Here is a 20,262-nt window from a genome sequence, read left to right on the forward strand (position 1 = left end):
TAAAAATTTATTTAATCGTTTAATAAATAAAATTAATCTTCGCAAAAATGCAAGCATAAAACAGCAACTACTTGTGCAGTATGGCTAACACGAAAAAAGGGGTGAACAAAACAAATTTACAATGAATAACTTTTATTAAAAAAACAAGAAAATTTGGTGCACATATGGAAGCAGTACCCCCCTTTGTAATTTGTTTATTTGCATCTTTTTTTTTTTTTTTTTTTTTTTTTTTTTTTTTGGTGGATTATTATCGAATGGTCACCAATTTACCAGATTATTCCAAGAAAATAAATACCCCCCCTCCCCAACCAAAAAAAAATTAGTATTTAACAATTTTAATGGGGTGGTCCATTTCTAATAAATTTATCTCCCATTTTGACATCAACAACTTTTTTTGCCCAAATTTGGCGAATTTAGTCTTTTTAAGCTGGAATTTGAAGGCTAAAGTGCTTTAAAAAGGCTAAATTCGCAAAATTTGGCCAAAAGTTGATGTTTCCAAAATGGGGGATTTACTAGAATATTGTATTGGAAACAGTGCACCCCTTATAAAAAATGTTACATATTGACGTTTTTTTTTTTTTTACTTGTATCTTTGAATAATCTGGTAGATTATAGTGGCCATTTGATATAATAATCCACTAAAAAAAAAGATGAGGTGCAAAAAAAAAAAAAAAATTACAGAGATGGGGAGGGGGGGGTACCGCTTCCATACATGTGCCAAAAATTTAGTTTTCTCTCTGCATACCTTTTCAGTTTTTGAATTTAAAGTGTTTGTTTGATTTTTTTTTTTTTTTCAGAATTTGTATCACAGCCTGGGAGGCTTGTAAAAATGATATCATTGTTTCTTTATTTCGTGAAGGTTCACTGTCATATATTAAACAACTTAAAAATGGAAAATTAAATAAAAATACAACTAATTAGTGTCACCAATTTATTTTTTGACCGATCTGTATATTTTTAACTTTGTGAAACTATTTTTAAGTTCTTTATTTCAAAATACTTAGCACTAAGCCATTTACCCTCACATGACTATTCATGTTGTTTTTACAAGCGTTTTAGGTTGCGATACAAAATCTGATAAAACAAACACTTAAAAAAATTGCAGAAATGAAAAGTATACAGATCTATAGAAGATTAGATTTTTTTTTTCCATTTGATAAAAATTTATTTGCTGTCAATTTGTTTTTTTTCACCATTTTTTTTTAGTTAACTATACTGCACAATCACCAAACATTGTTATATCTGTGTGTATGTGTACATATTTACATACTACCTATGCAATGTTACCCCAGGTTTCTCGTCTCTAGATTCACTTGCATTTTGAGTAAAAAAAAAAAAAAAAAAAAAAAAAAAAACAGCATATATCTCTGGATATCTTTTACTTGGGATACAGAAAAAAGCAAACACAGTCAAAATTCATCCAGGGTATCATTCTTAAACCGGATTTTGGAATCTTCAATAACAAAGGAGACTGAAGAATCTTTCTGTGATTACCGATTTTATCCTAAATCTAAGATGGCCAGATTGATGAAATCTGAGTAACCTCAACAGATAACGTAATGTACAGTACTTTAATAAAATAATTTATATTTGCTCTTGTAGAACCTACGATTGAACATTATATTTTTTATTCATTTATATTAAAATCTACATGCATATATATGTATATATAGAGAGAGATAGAGTGAGATACATATATAAGCAGCTTCCTTCGGTCTTCACAGACTATGGATACCCACTGTAAAGATGCCTGCGCATAAAATTTTTGTGGCAACAGTTGCACAATCTCCAACCACACCTCTCCTGAGTCGGCATTGTTGAATACTAGTGGCAAGTGGAGATTCAGGATGACGGAAAACAATGCCAAGATAAGTTGAGAGCATATACGATGCTTAGAATTTCCAATTGGTCACCTATCTGCTAGTCTCAATGTTGCTTAACTTCGGAGATCTGACAAGAACCGGTGTATCAACATGATTACGTCGATACATGCATGATTGCAGCATCTCTACAGATGATTGCTGTCTCAATTTTCATGTTCTGCATCAAAAAGCCTCTCATGTGTCCACAGGTGGCTTTGAAGGCTGGCAATCAATGTACAAGGATAACAGAAATGATACACAAAAAAAGTCAGTCTTAACAAGGTTGATTGGATCAGGATGAGAAATACTGTCTTTATGCACAACCATATGCTTTTAAGATTAAAAAGTTGTCTGTCTATCTATCTATATATATAAACGACTTTTTAATCTTTTACAATGTGATGTCTTTTTGTTCTTGAATTGCATATTTTCTGACTTAAATGTTGTTATATTTGCATTTACAATCCTGCTTTTTTGATTACTCTGCCCTAATCTCATTACACCGATTGATACGATAGATCAGACTCTCAAGCTTTCATTGATATAAAAGAAAAACAAATTTGTAAAATAGCACCATCTCTCTGCTTATCCCAGCATTGTTTCAAGTTATCTTTCTCCTTACTACTGGTCTCAAGCAATAACAGGTCAAAAGAAATGCAATTAGTTTACCCCTGCTTAACTATAAATGCATCATCATGCAAGACCTTTTCAGTGAGTTTCTATTGTTTCTTGAAAAGAAAAAAAGGAGGCTGAGAATGAACTAAGTATACTATGCGCCCTTCTCCAAAGAAGGAAAGTGTAGTATCTGTTCTATTGCTATACTTAGTGTTGGGGTGGCACCTACAGATTCTGACAATGGACTATCCCTGATGTCACTTCCGGTAACCAGCTTCTGCTATCGAGCTAACTGGACCTGAGACTCAGAGGGTTGTAACCTTACTTTGTCCTTCCAGTTGAGAGGAGTCTCACTCAACCAATATGTTTCTGTGTTTTTTGTTAATATATTTTTCATTTCACTGTTTCTAAGCCTTCTCGTTGTTCTTTCAATATTTAGTTTATTCTGTCTCTAATCAGGGAAGAAATCTTTCTAGAGTGAGGCAATTTTTATTTTTGTTCTAATACCAGAGTGCCTGAATTTTCCCTACATTAAAAACCTACCTTGTGTTCAACTTTGCCCTCGTGGGGAGGAAAATAAATAGAAGGATCAAAACTTTAATTTTGATAATAATAAAAGTGATGCAACAGGATTTGATTACCTCCCACCCAGGTTGTCAGTCCGCATCCGTATTACCACAGCCATGTCCGATAATTATACAAAGAATTATTTCGACATGAAATAATTCAACAGAAAGTTTTATGTACTCTTAGACAAATGAAAGTTGCATTAATCAACCATAACTTTAGCATTGTCCTCATACATATTAGTCATATCAGTGAAAGGTTGTATGACACCACTAAAGCAAATATGGCGAATTTGTTTATAGCTTTGGTCAAACAAGGAGACCATTGTATGATAAAATGTTTCTCCTTTTAACAACTAGTGCGTCAGAGTAAAGGATATAAAATGGAACAGGGTTGCGTACAACAATGATCACAACTGTTAAAGAAAACAATTGCAGCAACAACAACAAAACTATATATTAAAAGAATTCTGCAACACAATGGACTTGTTATTTATTTTTGTATCATTTCTGGTTGATTTGACACCATTTCAAAATAATCAGAACAAAGTAAGCATAATATTTTCCCTTGTCACGCAACAAGAATGTGTGCATATGTATAATATAGATATATAATGTATATATTGTGGTTGTGTGTGTGTGTGTATATATATATATATATATATATGTATATATATAGTAAATTATGAAATTATATATGGCAATTAAGCTATACAGAATATTCTGTGTTTCATTCTTGTGAGAATCCGTCAGGCTTATGGTACATTATGATTGAAACATCTCTACAGACAATTACTGTCTTAAGTTTCATGTTCTGCATCAATTATATATATATATATATATATATATATATATATATATATATATATATATATTTGTGGTTCTATAGTTAAGTAGCTGAATGGATAATAGATAATTGTAGGGTACAAATATGTAATTCCAGTGCAATTATAGGTTTCTGACAAGAATAATATTTTGTATCAAGTAAATTTGTTTCAATTAATAAATAACAGCAGGTTCTTTATACTATTATTAGTAATCACAAAGTATTGGTAATTACAAATACTTTGCAACTGCTAGGTATTGGCAATTGCTAGTTATTGGCAATTGCTAGTTATTGGCAATTTCTAGGTATTGGCAATTGCTAGTTATTGGCAATTTCTAGTTATTGGCAATTGCTAGTTATTGGCAATTTCTAGGTATTGGCAATTGCTAGTTATTGGCAATTGCAAAACCTGAATTTTACAGACAGGATGAATCTTTCAATATGCAGAAAAACAGATTGTAATGGTGCGCTCATATTTACCACATTTAGTGACAGATGCAGACATTTTGATGAAAATGTACAGATTGGTAGTGAATTTTTGTGCATAGTGCAAGGAATTGTAATGTGGGGAATATTTAGATTAAGTTTTACGCAAATGGAGTAAAGAAAATCAAAGCCTTTGATGAAAATTCAAATAGTTTTAAAAATTCTTTTTCATGAATCCAATCACTCAAATGATTGAGATTTTGTTAAAATTCCATTTTCTTTTTATGTTGCACATAAGACCTTGGCATTTCATAGTCGTTTCACTCGCAGCTCTATTTAAGTCAGCATCATTGAAGACCTTGACTTTAACTAGAGTTGTTACTCCTTCCCCCCTGTATTAACATATTAATGATCATTATGTCAGGTTTAACAGCTTTGTTTCCTAGGTATCTAGTTGTAGGAATTACATGATCATAGTGGATGGTGTATGACTTATTTCCAACTGTTCTTTCTGGTAAACATGTTCCAAGGAAGCCCGTTTCACAGCAGATATCCTAACTGTAATCTATGAGCATATATACCGTTCACTGGACAAAGCAGGGGAATAGAGTGGTAGCCCTCGATATATCTAAGGCTTTTGACAGTATGGCATGATGTTCTTTTGAGGAAAATCAGATCATATGGTATTACTGGAAGAATACATAACGTAATTAAATCCTCATTAAGTGAGAGAAGAATCCAGGTTGTCCTCGACAATCGTACATCTAAACAATATGACAAATGCGGGAGTACCTCAGGGGTCTCTCCTGGGACCTTAATTATTCCTAATATTCATAAATGACTTCCCTGATAAAATTGTCTCTGGATTGGTATATTTGTTGATGACACCACACTCTATAACAGGCACAAGGGAAAAACAAATGAATACATATCTACGGAAATTGCAGAAATACTAGAGGAAGACTGCCAATCTGTAATGGAATCGGGACAAAAATGGGTGGTCACTGGTCAATGCTGCTAAGACTAAGCTTCTTTCCTTCAATAATTACAAGAAACCTTTGCTACCACCAATAGCAATGGCCAAAAAGCCATGACCTGAAAATACTTCCTTTAAACTCCTTGGCTAACATTTACAGGGAACATGAATTGAAACAAATACATATGAGAGCATTGCCAAGGCTGCTGCGAAGAAGGTGGCTCTCTCTGCTGTACTAGAAAGCTACTTTCACGTGAAAGTATCTTGAACCTCTATAAGGCCACCATTTGCCCATGTCTGGAGTACTGTTATATTTGAACTGGTGTATCTGCTACTATAGGTTTGCCAATCTGATAGGCCCTGAACTGTCATCTAGGCTTCAGCCTCTGTTCCATCGATGAAATGTTGCATCCCTCTGCCTGTTCTACAAGTATTTTAACGGTGAATGCTTCAATAGAACTACAAGCATTTGTACCCCCTTGACATAAATACCCCTGACAACCTGACAAGCAGCCAAATCCCACCCCTACACAGTAGAGATCCCCAGATGTAAGAAAGCCTTCTACTCCAATAGTTTCTTCCCCAGAACTGCTAGACTTTGGAACTCCCTTCTGGGATTCTGCTTTTCCAACTGTACTGACATGCAGAAGTTCAAGTGTAATGTGAACAGACATCTTCCTACTCCTCTCCCTTCATAACATCACTGCAACTTACGTCCCCGATAGTAGCCCCCTACTTGAAAGTGGCACTGTGCCTTGTTTGGGGTGAAAATGAAATTTAAAAAATTCAATAAAAAGATGTCACATGGTTCAGACTCTCTACTTTTGTGTGAATGAATGTGTACTTGTTGTCATTGCTGAGACCACTCATTTCCTTAAAAGCATTCGTCATCAAGTCTTGATCTCGGCCAGTCATTATAATCTCCATTCGTATTATAGTGTTATAAACTCAGTATAATTTCTAGTATAGAAAACGAAATATAATTCTGTTATCGCCTTTTTGCCTCTGCTAAAACCAAATATTCTCTTTGTTTCTTGCAACATCTTTACTTTTCCCTTTTTTATTATTCTTAATACGTTTTCTTTCTTTCTTTCAGATGATGTTGATATCTTAGGCTATAACAGTACGCAAAGCGATGATAGCGAGGATCGGAGTAGCATCGACAGTGAAGGCTACGTTAACGGAACTGGGCAGCTGACCCTTGGAAACCGAACCCCTTCCTCGTCACTATGACTCTCTGAGAGAACCAGTGATAAAAATGTTCATATTCATTACGATGACGATGATGATGACGACTACGATGATGATGATGACAATTGTTTGAAAGACTTTTCAATGAAACCGTTGCTACATAATTGGATATGTGTACCAGAGTTTATTGCCAAACAGTCACACGCGAGGTATTATATGCCACTATGACAATTAGCTTGTAAACAAAACGTTTTCATTTCTCTCCTTCCCCCAACAATCCCCCTTTTCTTTCTTTCACAATGTCATCTAGCAACAAAATCTTTGATCTACGTCAAACAAGGAACTTTGAAAACTATCCATGAAAAAAAAGCAGTAATCTATTTGAAAAAGCTATGATATATATTATTTGCAAAGCGAGATGACAACAACCACAACAACCACAACAATAATAATGATGATAATCGGATTCTCCGAGACATAACAATTCTTGCTAAGTACCGTACGTATGAGTCTCTCTTGTTTCATAGATTTGTTATTGTGTCGGAAAATAATGTTTTGAGCTTCACTGAAATGAAACAAGCAATTTGTTTCATTTAAGATTTTCAAATTTTTTCATCTTCCGAAAAAGTGTTTATAAATTGCTACCATCTATCATATTTGCAAGAAGCAAACAGGCACAGTAGGTGTTGCTCGTGTCAGCTAAGGATTTGTCCGTGACAAGTAGTTTGATTGTGGTTTTGTTACTATTCCTACCAAGTTAAGGATATGTTCTCCAAAGTCAGCCCAACAGTCTGGACAATTTTAAAGATAACGGCTTTATTTCTGTTAAGCTGTGATGTGGTTCTGTTATGTTCTTGGAGGTTCACTTTCCCAGGCTTTACTTTCTCCCTTTGAGAAAAGTTAAGCTTTTTTGCTAATAACTTTTTGTCCCATATCACTGTCAAGTTTAACAACTCCATTTTCTAAGTACATAGCTGTACTGATTGCATAATCATAGTGGAAGGTATGTGACTTATTTCCATCAGTTATTTCTCGTCTATCGCCCCTGGACGTGCTGCTACACTAGTCAACATTTTACGGATGGTCTAGTGGGGATATTTACACACATTGTATAGTTGTTATCTCCCCACCAGAACCTTACAACTGGATGTCAGGTTGCTTACACACTCCAGTTTTACGGGCAAATGCTGACAAGACTGCTGAGGCATTTTTTTGTGGGCCAGAGTACACTTCTAGTGCGCTGGCTTTTCAAAACCACACTTGACCTAGGGTCTAACTTGCTGTAGAGGAGATAAATGAAGCAAAGTGCAAGTTCAGAATTCAACCAAATTAAAAAAAAATAAAAAAATACAGAAAAATGTTTATATACGTACTCATAACAGAACAAAAATGTCATATTCCAAAAATTATGTAAATTTATTGAGTAGATATTTTATATAGAAAATCATTGTTTTACAATTTTTAGCAATTAATAATATATCAGCCATTACAAGGCTGATTTTTGTATCTTATTTCTGGAGAGGTTGTTAAGGTAGAGGTAACCACTTTATTAATTAAATGGCAGATCAAGACATAAAATCCTTGCTTTCTCATAAAATTTGATTTTCTTAATTAAAAAAAAAATATTTGATCAGTTTGTGATTTTTGGAACATGACATTTTTGTTGAATGATAGGTACGTACATCATAAAGGTTTTTCTGTAATTTTGTTTTTTAATTAGATTGAAATTTTAAACTCTCACTCGAAGCAAATTTAGTAATTAGGTTCAAGAGAAGATAACTTAGACAGATTAAGCCACGATTTAAGCTGATTGAGTTATCTTCTCTTGAATTATAATTATAAATTTAGTTTTCAAGATGGCTGCCTGTTTTAATTCACAAAGAACGTTTTAAAATATTAAATAAAAAAGCAAATTGTTTGTTTATTTTCATTGAAACTTGCAATATTATTTTTCTACACAATAACAAATCTATTTAACATAAAACCAGACTTGTATTTACAATACATAGTGAGAATTGTTATATCAAAAACACTGATAATGATAAAAATAATAATGACTAATATGAGGATAATACTGAAGAAAAACTAAAAAATACTTATTTATAAAATATGTGAATATAAAATCTATAAAAAAAAATGAAAGTTTGAAAAAAATCTCTTTCTTAATATATATACATATGTATATATAATATATATATGAAAAATCTATAATTAATTTAAAAAAAAATTATTTAAAAAATAAAATACCTTTAATTATATTTAAAAAAATAAAAAAATATAAATAAAATATTTTTTTTTCCTTTTTTTTTTTTTAAATCTTGAAAATTTCAAATATTTTTCAAGATTTTCACTTCTTGGAAATCTCACAATTAAAAAGAAAGAAAATCCCCAAAGTATTTTAAAAAAATACCAAAAAAAGCAGTATAAATACATAAATATTGTTTCTGTTGTTTAACCCCCTTCCCTCTTACCTCTCACGCTGAAACTCGGATATTACAAGCTAATACTGGCCCAAAAGTCCAGTTATCTCACAAAGGTTGTAAAAGAAAAAAAAAATTTTAAAAATATAATAATTTTAAAAAAAAGTTGAAAATTTAAAAAAGTGAAATTTCAAAAAAAAATTGTTATAGTCTTTCCATCCAATTAAAAAAAAAATTAAAAACTTCAAAAAATAATTTAAAAAATTAAAAAAAAAATGACATTGAAAATTAAAAAAAAAATTAAATGCAGCATCATGCATTTCTTTATACTCTATTTAAAAAAAAAAAAAAAAAAGAAAGATATTTTATGGTTAAATATTCAAAATCATTTCTAACCCCCCTCCCCCACAAAGGCAGCGATGGTATATTAAAAAAAAAAAAAGAAAAAAAAGAGGGGTGAGCACACAAACCCTCTACTCCCCCACCCCACCATTAAACCTTTCTACTAGCTTCTAAAAAGTACCATGCCCCACCCCTACTCCTCACAAGAAACAGAAGAAAAAAAAAATACCTTCACTAATATTGTGACCAATATCTTCTCATTTTAATGATGGTGACCACTTGAAAACATAGTAGGGGATTTAGACGAATATTGGGATTTTTCTTTCTTCCTCTTTCTATGAAATAATCTGAATATATATGGATGGCCAAACATGCAAAAATCATTTTTTAAACCTAATTTTTAGTCCTTATTATTATCATTATTATTATTATCATCATTATTATTATTTAAAAAAATGCTGGAAATTTCAAAGATTTTGTTTTTAAAACATTTGAAAACGGTAAAAGAATTTTCAAGACCCCCCCCCCCTCCACAACACACACACTGACAGCTTTAACACTCTTGTTCTATACAAACCTCTACAAATATATGCATACAACCACCATACACATATTTGGTTATGAGTAGTCTGTTGAATATACATACACACACACGCATTCGCACACACACGGTTTACAGTCAAACAATGTTGATGGACTGGTTCTTGTTGGATCAGCAAAGTTTAGCAACATTGAACCTAATTAGTACTTAGATGGAGATGGGTGACCATTTGGGGAACACTAGGTATTGTTAACAAAGTTATATAACTAGGCACCATTGCAGCAAATGAAACCGGCGACAGACTAGTGTCATGTTATGAAGTTGGTTCAGGCTCTATAAAACCAGTGTTATGTGCTTGTTCTGTAAGTTTTCCTTCAGCTTAGCCAAAAGTTTACATTTTCTTTTCAACACACACGCGTGCGCACACACACACACACACAATTTAATAGATATTCTAAGTTTACTTTATAAAAAACATCTTTATTCATATAATTGTTTCTGCTGCATTTTTTCTTGATAAATAATAAACTTATTTAACCAATTGGAATTTATTATTGAAATGAGTTTTATTTATTCATTTATTATTTATTTCTTATTTAATCATTTATTTATTTATTATTTATTCATTTATTTATTATTTATTTATTATTTAATCATTTATTTATTGCGAACTATTATTGTTTAGTTGTTATTTTACAACATTTTGGCCAACTACTCCTCTGGCCTTTGTCAGATGGCAACCACGATAGGATAGGAACTGCATTTTCAGCAATGACTGCCTTCCATTGGCAAAAAGATGACAACAACTATGGAAGGCAGTAATTGCTGAGAATGGTGTAAGGAGATTCAGAGTTCCTATCCGACGAAGGCCAGAGGCATAATGGGCAAAATACAACAACTAAAAGATAAGGATTGTCCGCAATAAATAAATGAATAATAAACTCATAACCTGTTTTCAAAAGGCTTCCTTAGTGAACCTTTATTTCCAATCAAATTGATATAGGCAGAAACAATGCAGATGGTTTTAGAAATAAATTCAGAATATTTATTAAATTATATATTTTGGGTTTTAGTATATAAACACTTGAGTTTGAACCCATTTTTAGTGTGAATTTGGACGAATTTGATAAAATATATATAATATATATGCATGTATATTCCATCATCAATATAAAAAAGAGTAAATCTGTTATTATGTTCATATGTTAAACTATAACCGCAATTTGACTAAAAAAAAACATGATGTTGATAATAATATCATCATCATTAATCAGCTGGTCCTGACAAAAAGTCATCCTCACTCTGATGTAGATATACAAACAAAATCAAAGTTTATAAAAAGAAAAACATTCTATTTCTCTTTTTTTTTTTTTTTTAATTATCATCCATTTGAAATTAAAAACAACCCATTTCTGATTTTTTTTTTTTTTTTGTAGATAACAGCTTCTCTTTTTTTTTTTTTTTTGTTGTTGATGGAATAAGATCTCGCTGAGCCTTTTTACACAAAATACTCCTTCCAACAAAACCCAAATATTTGAGCCTATTTCAAAAAATTCTATGCATCACCCACAAAGTATGTTTAAATTATTTTTTTAAAAAATAACATACCACTTTACGGGGACAAGTACTTCAACTGCTTAACCATAATATTAGTATTGGTTTGATGAGCTGAAGTAACCATTCATGCCAGGTGATCATTTTATGTTTTAGAAATTTTTGAGATAAAGATTAATAATCTGGATTGTGTGAACTAGTGTTCTCATCTGGGATGTTATTGACGCATCATTTCAGCTGATGTAACCTGTTTAGGTACTTCTTGTTGATAATCTTCGTGCCAAATTCGGTAAACTTTATGCCAATCTTACAAATTACTAAATGTTTCCATTCAAAATTCGATACGGATTCCCAAATTGATTATGAAGATTCCTGAGTTCAACAAGATATACCAGAGGAAAGTTGGAGGTTACATTGTCTGAAATGTTGTAAGAATGACGTTCAAGATGATAATAGTAGTTCAATGCTAATATGCCAAACTTGGAATCAAAATTCCGGATAGATTCCTGAATTTGGCCTAAAAAATTCCACATTTGAAAAGAAATGATTAAAGAAGGTCAAAGATTAAGTTGACCAAAAAATTGCTGCACCATATTACATCCAAAATTGCAAAATCATCTGAATAATTAAAATGATAAAAGGAAATTTATACCTAAAATCTTGTGGGAGTCTTAGAAATTTTTGGAATGATCTTGTATTCATAATTTTATTTTTAATATTTTTATTTTGATATTCTAACAAAATAAATCAGTGCCAGTATTTCATGTGTGTGCGTGTAAATGTATTATTTTATATGGGTTTGGGTGTGTATGCGTGTATGTGTATTATTTCATGTGCGTGCGTGCATGTGCATTATTTCATGTGTGTGCATGTATTATGCAGACACCTGTCTGACCTTAGTTGAATGCCATCTTGATATTTCTAGATTATCTGGAATAAAAAGGCACATATTTTTAAAAAGTTCTTGTTAATATATGCACACAGATATATTAGCTTTGGATATGTTGCGTTCTAATGAGTCGAGTGTTGCGCGACTTTCCTAAGGATGCATGGCTGAGGCATTTCCATCAATATATGCACATCAACAATGATTTTATAAAAGCACATGCATATATATATATATATATATATATATATATATATATATATATATACATACATATATATATATATATATATATACATTTTCTCTCACACACACATTATAAATAATATTATATATATATATATATATATATATATATATATATATAAATATATATATAAATAACATGAGAATTCAACACGTAGCAATCGGAACAGAGCCAAACCAAGACAGCAGTTATTGCACACAGTGCTCAATATGCTTTCAGATAGTTTTTTAACAATAAATAATACTTTAATGCTATACTATAGATTCATATTTTGTATGTATTTGCATCCGAGTTTGGAATTCAATATAACTATGCACACATGTATGTGACAAGACTACGTTTTGACTGTTTAGTCTGCCATGAAACTGCAGTAAAGTGTAAAGATATATTCACTAGTGGTATATATATATATATATATATATATATATATATATATTATTTTTAATGGCATGAGGTATGCAACAAAATATCAAAAGTGTGAATCTGGAACAAATCCAAGCGATCATCTATATAATAATGCGGTATGGTAATTTTCTGTTTGAACATATGTTATCACCCTTGACCCCCTGTTTTAAAAGATGAGATTGCCTAATAATCGAAGATGTATTGAAAACAAGTCAGTCAAAGTTTTTATTTCATCCCTACTTTGCCATATATATATATATATATATATATATATATATATATATATGTTACAAAGAATGTATTTCTGGTAATTGGGTTGGCTTTTAAACTGAAGTAAGGTCTAAAGACAAGCTTTGTTTTTCATTATTTATTATTGTTATATATATACTCAACCATTATTTATATTTATATATATATATATATATATATATATATATATATATAAATGTTTAACAATATATAAAACCCCCAATTCTTCTGTATAGTTAAAAGTGATTTCTATGAGAATCAACTTCAAAAATAAAGTAGTCTGCTGACATTTTTAAAGAGTTATTAAAAAATATAAATTAAATAGTAATAAAACTATGAATATTTTAAAATAACACACCATAGTTATATCTACTTATTATTTAATGATAAAAATCTACCTTAAATGTTTCATTATCTCTGAAGACAGTGTTCATATGATAGCTTGAATTTTAGTCAAGTATGCTCTGAATTTTCTCCTCATGCACATGTAAGCTCGTTTTTGCTCCCAAACTGACTTTAAACTATGCTATGGTATAACTTTATTGAGGAACAAGTATAAAGGTTCGTAATATTTTACTACATTTTTCTTTCATGAATATAGTCGTACATATCTTTGAGAATAGAAAAACATGCAAAAAAAAAACCCCCCCAAAAAACAGGAAAATAGATGAAGGTAGAAAACTATCTTGTTACTTTCAGAGTTCAGGGTTCGATCGCTTCTCTTGGCCCACACTTGTCTCTTGTTGTATACGGCCATAGGTAAATAAATCTAGATCCAAACACAATGCTTTTCAATTTCAAACACCTGCTGTCAATCCCTCCCCTCCCCTATAGTGAACAACTGCAAAAACATCAATTGTTAAATCGAGAATCTCCAACAAATTCCTTATCCACTTCTTATTGCCATTAAGAACGATGATTTTAAAGGATTTGACTCTTTTGTTCCAAGGATTTATTTTCTTGTCATGTCATTCGGAAGATTCAACCACGGATGATTCCACAGGAATTGGAGAAGAACAAGAAAGAGAAAGAAAAAAAAAAAACACCAAACAAAAAAAGAAATCCTCAAGTCTCAGTTTTTTTATTTAATTTATTTAATTTATTTTTATTCAACATTCTGAAACATTTCCTTGTGACTTTTAGACGAAAGAACTTTTAGGGGTAATTTTTTTTTTTATTTATTTTGTCCCCCCCCTTTTTTTAAGTACTGCAAAAAAAAAAACAATATCTAATTTGTATAATTTTTTTTTATTATGATTTTATTTTTTTAACTTTTTTTTTTGTAAATTATTTGAGATGGAGGGGACGCCTCAGAAAACAAGTGATCAAAAACTTACGCTAAATGTCACGTGGTATATTAATATCCGTTGAAAAGAATGAAAAAAAAAAAACAGTTGTAAAGTAATAAATGTTATTATTGATAATTATTTCTTTTTTATTATTATTGTTTTTATTATTCATGTACAAAAAGAAAAATTGAAATATTTCTTTTAAAAAAAGAAAGCAATGAAAAAAAAAAAACACAAACATTGATTTCCTCCAGTTTTAAAATCTCATAAATACTCAAATAAGCAATCAAACCAATCGCATGACAAAACATCGCCCAGGCGACCCTATTAGGTATTACATTATTTGGTATAAGATCTATGATAGTGATAAATATACCAAATGTGGGTTCCAGCTGTATAGTCTGCACCACTGAGAAATTCACAAAAATTGACGCATACATTTTATGTGTGTATTATATATGTATGCATGTGTATATGTGTGTTTCATTTTACTTCAAAGTTCTCAGAAGTCAAGGGGCCCTCTTTCCTAGGACTAACACTTGATCCGTATATGGAATGCATAGAAAGTTGTGTTTTATCAAACATCGTGTTAGTAAAGAAGTTGGGGATGTAATTTTTCTTTCCCCAATTAACCATTTTCATACGTTGTAGCATATCTTTCATTTAGGTCTCTTGGTCTTACTGGATTCAAGGACAAGATTTTATCTAATCTGGTGGAGTATCCATCTTCTTGCTATTACTTGAGGTAACATCACTTAGAGAAAGTGCACCATTCCTCGTAAAAGCTAGTGTTGGCTAGCCATACCGAGGAGATCTTTTTTGTGTTGCGATTACTATGTGATTTTGAATATTAAGTCAGATTGGTTGATTGTTTTTGTTTTACGGCATATCAACCCTTTTTGGGTTATTTAATGCCGAATCAAAAAATTTTGAAGAAAAATTTTTTGATAGAATATATTTGTTGTTTTCAAGCTGGTTTCTATTTAACTCATAGTTGGGACCCTAACAGGTACTACCACTCCGGGTCAGAGTGGACCTGGGAGCAATGGTAATTAAAGGGTGGCTCCACACTCCTTAAATCCCGCAAGCTGGGCCTCACCACTGGATATAGTTTAAGGACCTTACTTTCAGGAAAAGTATCCTCATGCCAAATTGTTCTGACAAACCTTAGACGCTCGAGGATAGTGTCTAGTAGGCATTCAAATTCTCTCTCTCTTTGTCTTTATATATGTATATAAATTTGTGTGTATATATGTTTATGTATGTATATGTAAATATATATGCATGTATGTGTATATATTTATGCATATATATATGTGTGTGTATATGTGTGTGTAAGCATATGTCTGTGTTTGTGTGTGTGAGAGAGAGTGCATAGGTAATATATACACCTTCAAAATAAGATTCATAATCTTGTGCTAAAACCACCTCCCATTTTTTAATGTGAAAAAAAAATGATAATATTATTTATTGTGCCAATGAAAAGAATATAATTACGTTGGTCATCATGGCAGCATAATTCTGATTAATTTATGGCTGAGCTCTTGACACACAGCAATGAATTCAACACCAAAAACTCTTAAAGGTAAGCAACAAAAAAAAAAAAACAAATATGAAAAATACAAAAATGTTAAAAATTTAATAAAAAAATCCTAGATATTTTTATTAATACATTAAAACAAGATCCTGAATATCAAACTGGAGTACATATGCATTTCAGGTTGTAAAATAATGCATGTTTATATCAGTATAGGCGAGAGTATTTGTCAGTACTTGTTCTTGACAAAAATTATGCTAATTTAAATTAATAAGAACATTGTTTTTTCTAAAAAAATATTTAAATATTAACACACACACACACATATATATATATATATATATATATATATATATATATATAATCTTAATGTAAATTTAAGCAATTAGGAAATTAAAAAAATTGGATGGACAAATTGTCCCTTATCGAGAAATTAGCTAGAAAATGAATTGAAACATTTGTGACAATTGGATTATCTTTTATTGAAATATTGAATGGGAAAATTAGACTCTCTTTTGAGAAATTTTGAGTCTCCTTCATTAAGAAATTCGAGGGAAAGTTGGACTCTACTTTATTGAGAAGTTTGAGAGAAAAATAGACTCTCATATTTGTTGAGAAATTGAAGAAGAGAGTTGGGCACTTCTTCACTGAAAAATTTGAGAGAAAAATACTTTTGTATTTGTTGAGAAATTGGAGGTGAAAATTTGACTCCTTTGTTTGGAGAGAAAAATAGACTTTTCTTTGAGAAATCAGAAAAAAAAACCATTAAAACATACATAAATACATATTTTAATAAACAATAAATTTAATCTATTTATGAGTTCATACAAACCACACACAAAAAAAAAACCCCCCAAAAAAACCATTAAAACATACATAAATACATATTTTAATAAACAATAAATTTCTCTATTTATGAGTTCATACAAACCACACACAAAAATAAAAAACAAAAAAAAAAACATTAAAACATACATAAATACATATTTTAATAAACAATAAATTTCATCTATTTATGAGTTCATACAAACCACACACAAAAAAAAAAAAAAAACAAAAAAAAAAACACTCATTTGGAAAATGAAACATTGAATAAAGATTTGAGAAAAATGCCGACCCATGACAGGATTTGAACCTGTGTCATAAATTGCTGAAGTATGTTTCATAACTCAAACGTAAAGGCAAGAAATTGTAATAAAATTGTAATTCTCTCATGAATCACAAACGATTCTCTTCAGAATTTGTCGGTTTTGATAAGCATTTCTCGTTTGTGTCACAGATTGAAATTTATTTTACTGATGAGACGGAACTGAACAAGGCCAAAAGCTACTTAAGGATAAAGAATAATGAGATTGTCAGTTGCATGATGAGCAATACTATGAGATTACTTATAGTACCATTACTGACAAGTGTTTATTGACACTTAGTTTGAAGATGACTATGTTGTAGTCAGTAGGGAATCAGTACTGTAATAATGTGTTCCATAGGCAGGAAGTTCTTGGGAAATTCTACTTGATTGGAAAAGATGGTGATTTGGGCAGTATTGATTATTTAAGAGGACAGTTTGAGGGCTATTTGATAACACATTGAACTTAAGATGATCATATGGAACAGCACTGCAGAAATGATGGGCTGTTTTTGGAAAGAAACTCTGTTCATGGAAATTCTTCCTGATTGGAAATGAGGATGAGATGGGCAGAGTAATCAGTTACTCAAAAGGAGAATTTATTGACATTGAACTTGAAGAGCATTATATTGAGCAGAGAAGCAGTCCTGTGGCAATGTGTTCCACACATTTGAAGTTCTTGAACAGGGTTCTGGATATTTCTGATATTAATTTCATGTTTGATATTTTAATCCACTGATTGTCTGTTTGGTTGATATAAACTGATAAATCCAGGTAAATTACATGGAGGTATTATTTTATTTTATTCTGAACGCTTTTTCTTTGGTCCATCATGAATTTATTATTAATATCTTGTGTTGGGACGATTAATCAGAATCAGGAATTGGAAAAAATCGGAACTGTTTGGGTTATCGCAATTGATATTTGGATTGTGCCTATTTTGCGACGCCAAAAAACGATTCTTTTCAGTCTTTTTTATTTGATTTTGTTTAAAATAAAATCTTCCACTGCTGGTAGGAATGTTAAAATAAATATTTACTGATTTCAAACTATTAGCAAAGCTAATCTGTATAGACTATACCCGACAAATGTATTGTTACCCTTAAGAAAATATCTGCACGTTTAACATGTTTTTTAGGTAAAATGACAAATCTATAGTTAAATATTTAGAGATTTATAAAAAATTGGAATCTGTAAATGAATCAAAATCTGAAATTTAGTATGGAATCAGTGATTGTAACAGAATTGGTGATTGTAACAAAACCAGTGATTGTAACAGAATTGGAATTGGGGGAAAATATTGCAATCGTCCCATCACTACTATCTTGTTCTTTAATGGAACTGGTTATTGTTATGACCATTGTTTCCACTTTATTTCCAGGTGACCCTCCTCATGTTAAGAATAGGTTTTTTTTCTGGATAATAGCGTTATTATTGAGAAAAACCCTTCTTAACATGGGGAGGGGCTTCCTTAACCAATTCTGTACCTTCACCTAATAATTTAATAAACAAAAGATACAGTAAAAAATTAAAACCGAAGGAGCAACAGGAAGTGAAATACAAACAATAATCGTAAAGATAAACGTGGAACTAACATTATGTTTTATGTTTTTAACCGATATATTGAGCTATTTTGATGCACTAGGGTACCACAAATGAAATCATTTTTCAAACAGTCATATAAACTCCATAGCAAGTGTTAGGTTTTAAAATATAACAAAATCGTATCTAATTTTCCAATACAGACTTCAAAACTTTGGAGGAATCAGATATAAATTTTTTAGCTCTGGAATCCTATATTCCAACCTCAGGATCATGTGATATCCATCAAAATTAAAGCGCTTAAGTTTGCCTACACAGCCATCTATATATCTACAAAAGTGAAATTGTCTATATGTACGTGTGTGTTTCTGTGTACATTTCCCTACAAAACTACTCAATAATTTTTCAGTCTACAGACTCGAGATTTGACATAAGGGATATTGAGATTTAAGAAAATCCTTTTAATTCATTAGCCTGTCAATTTGGCTGTCAAGGGGTCAAAGTTCAACGATTTAACATTTGAAAACTCTACCAAACACTGTAAATTTTGGGTCTAAACACTTGAAGTTTTAGATGTAGATTACTTGGACATGGATCCAACTTTTTAATTTAATTTGATTTGAGTCGAAAACAAATGTTAAAGGGTCAAAATTCGGGTTAAAGTTAAAAAAAAAAATTTGATCTCTGCTGTCTCTACCAAATTACTCAGCCAATTTCTGGTCCAAACATTTGAAATTTTACATTGTGTATTAAGACATAGGGCAAGAGTTTTAATCGATTTTGGGGCAAAAATTTGGCTGCCAAAGGGTCAAAGTTCAAAAGATTTTACCTTTACAGTCTCTAGAAGACTATTAAGCTAAGTTTGGGTTTAAACATTGTAAATTTTACATAAAGGGAATCCATACATACAGTGAGCTTTTTAATCAGCTTTCGGGCGGAAATTTGACTGCAAACAGGTCAAAGTTGAAAGGGTGTACCTTTGCAGACTCTACCAAACTCCTTTGCCATTTTTTGGTCTAAACATTTGAAATTTTAGATGTAGGTTACCTGGACATGAGTCAAACTTTTTTAATATATATATGTACATATGCATATTAAGTTATGAACAGTACATTGGGCCCGAGCAAAGCCGGACTGAAATGCTAGTATATATATATTCCAAGATGGCAGCCCAGGTAAGCATGCATCTTCAATGGAATTATATTTTCAGAGTATGCATAATTCTTTCCAAGCAAAAAAATTCTTTTTCAGAAGCATATGCACATGAAAAGATTCTATGTTGACATAATAATAATGTGATTGTTTCTGCGTAAAAATGTGCTGAAATTTTTACAAAATTTGATAAAAAAAAATAAGTATTTGGAAATTGGAATGTAGTTATACTGTTATTATTTTGTATATATGCATAACTATATATATATATATATATATATATATATATATATATATATATATATATATATATATATAATACAGCATAATCAGGTTGACGCACCGGTTCCCATCAGATCACTGAAGTTAAGCAACGTTGAATCTGGTCATTACTCCAATGGGTGACCAATTTGGGAAGTTCAGTTGCTGTATGTAATTGTATTGAAAAAAGTTCAAAAACCTAACGTCGTCATCTTCGCTAACGGAGATATACATGCGACTAGGGACCGC

General features: G+C 31.0%; 1 protein-coding gene across 3 annotated transcripts in view; it reads left to right on the plus strand.

Annotated features, from left to right (window-relative positions):
• The window catches only part of LOC145267103 (max dimerization protein 1-like), a 217,757-nt gene extending 203,227 nt beyond the window's left edge, over nt 1-14,530 (plus strand). For all 3 annotated transcript variants that reach the window (XM_080123119.1, XM_080123118.1, XM_080123120.1), the window contains one exon: nt 6,368-14,530. In XM_080123119.1, the coding sequence (XP_079979245.1) occupies nt 6,368-6,504 (137 nt within the window). In that variant the 3' untranslated portion in view covers nt 6,505-14,530. The remainder of the gene's footprint in view (nt 1-6,367) is intronic.
• The last annotated feature ends 5,732 nt before the right edge of the window (nt 14,531-20,262 follow it).

The sequence above is a fragment of the Euprymna scolopes genome, chromosome 42 (assembly GCF_053919585.1).
Source record: "Euprymna scolopes isolate OS-2025 chromosome 42, ASM5391958v1, whole genome shotgun sequence".
In the NCBI taxonomy this organism is placed as follows: Eukaryota; Metazoa; Mollusca; class Cephalopoda; order Sepiida; family Sepiolidae; genus Euprymna; species Euprymna scolopes.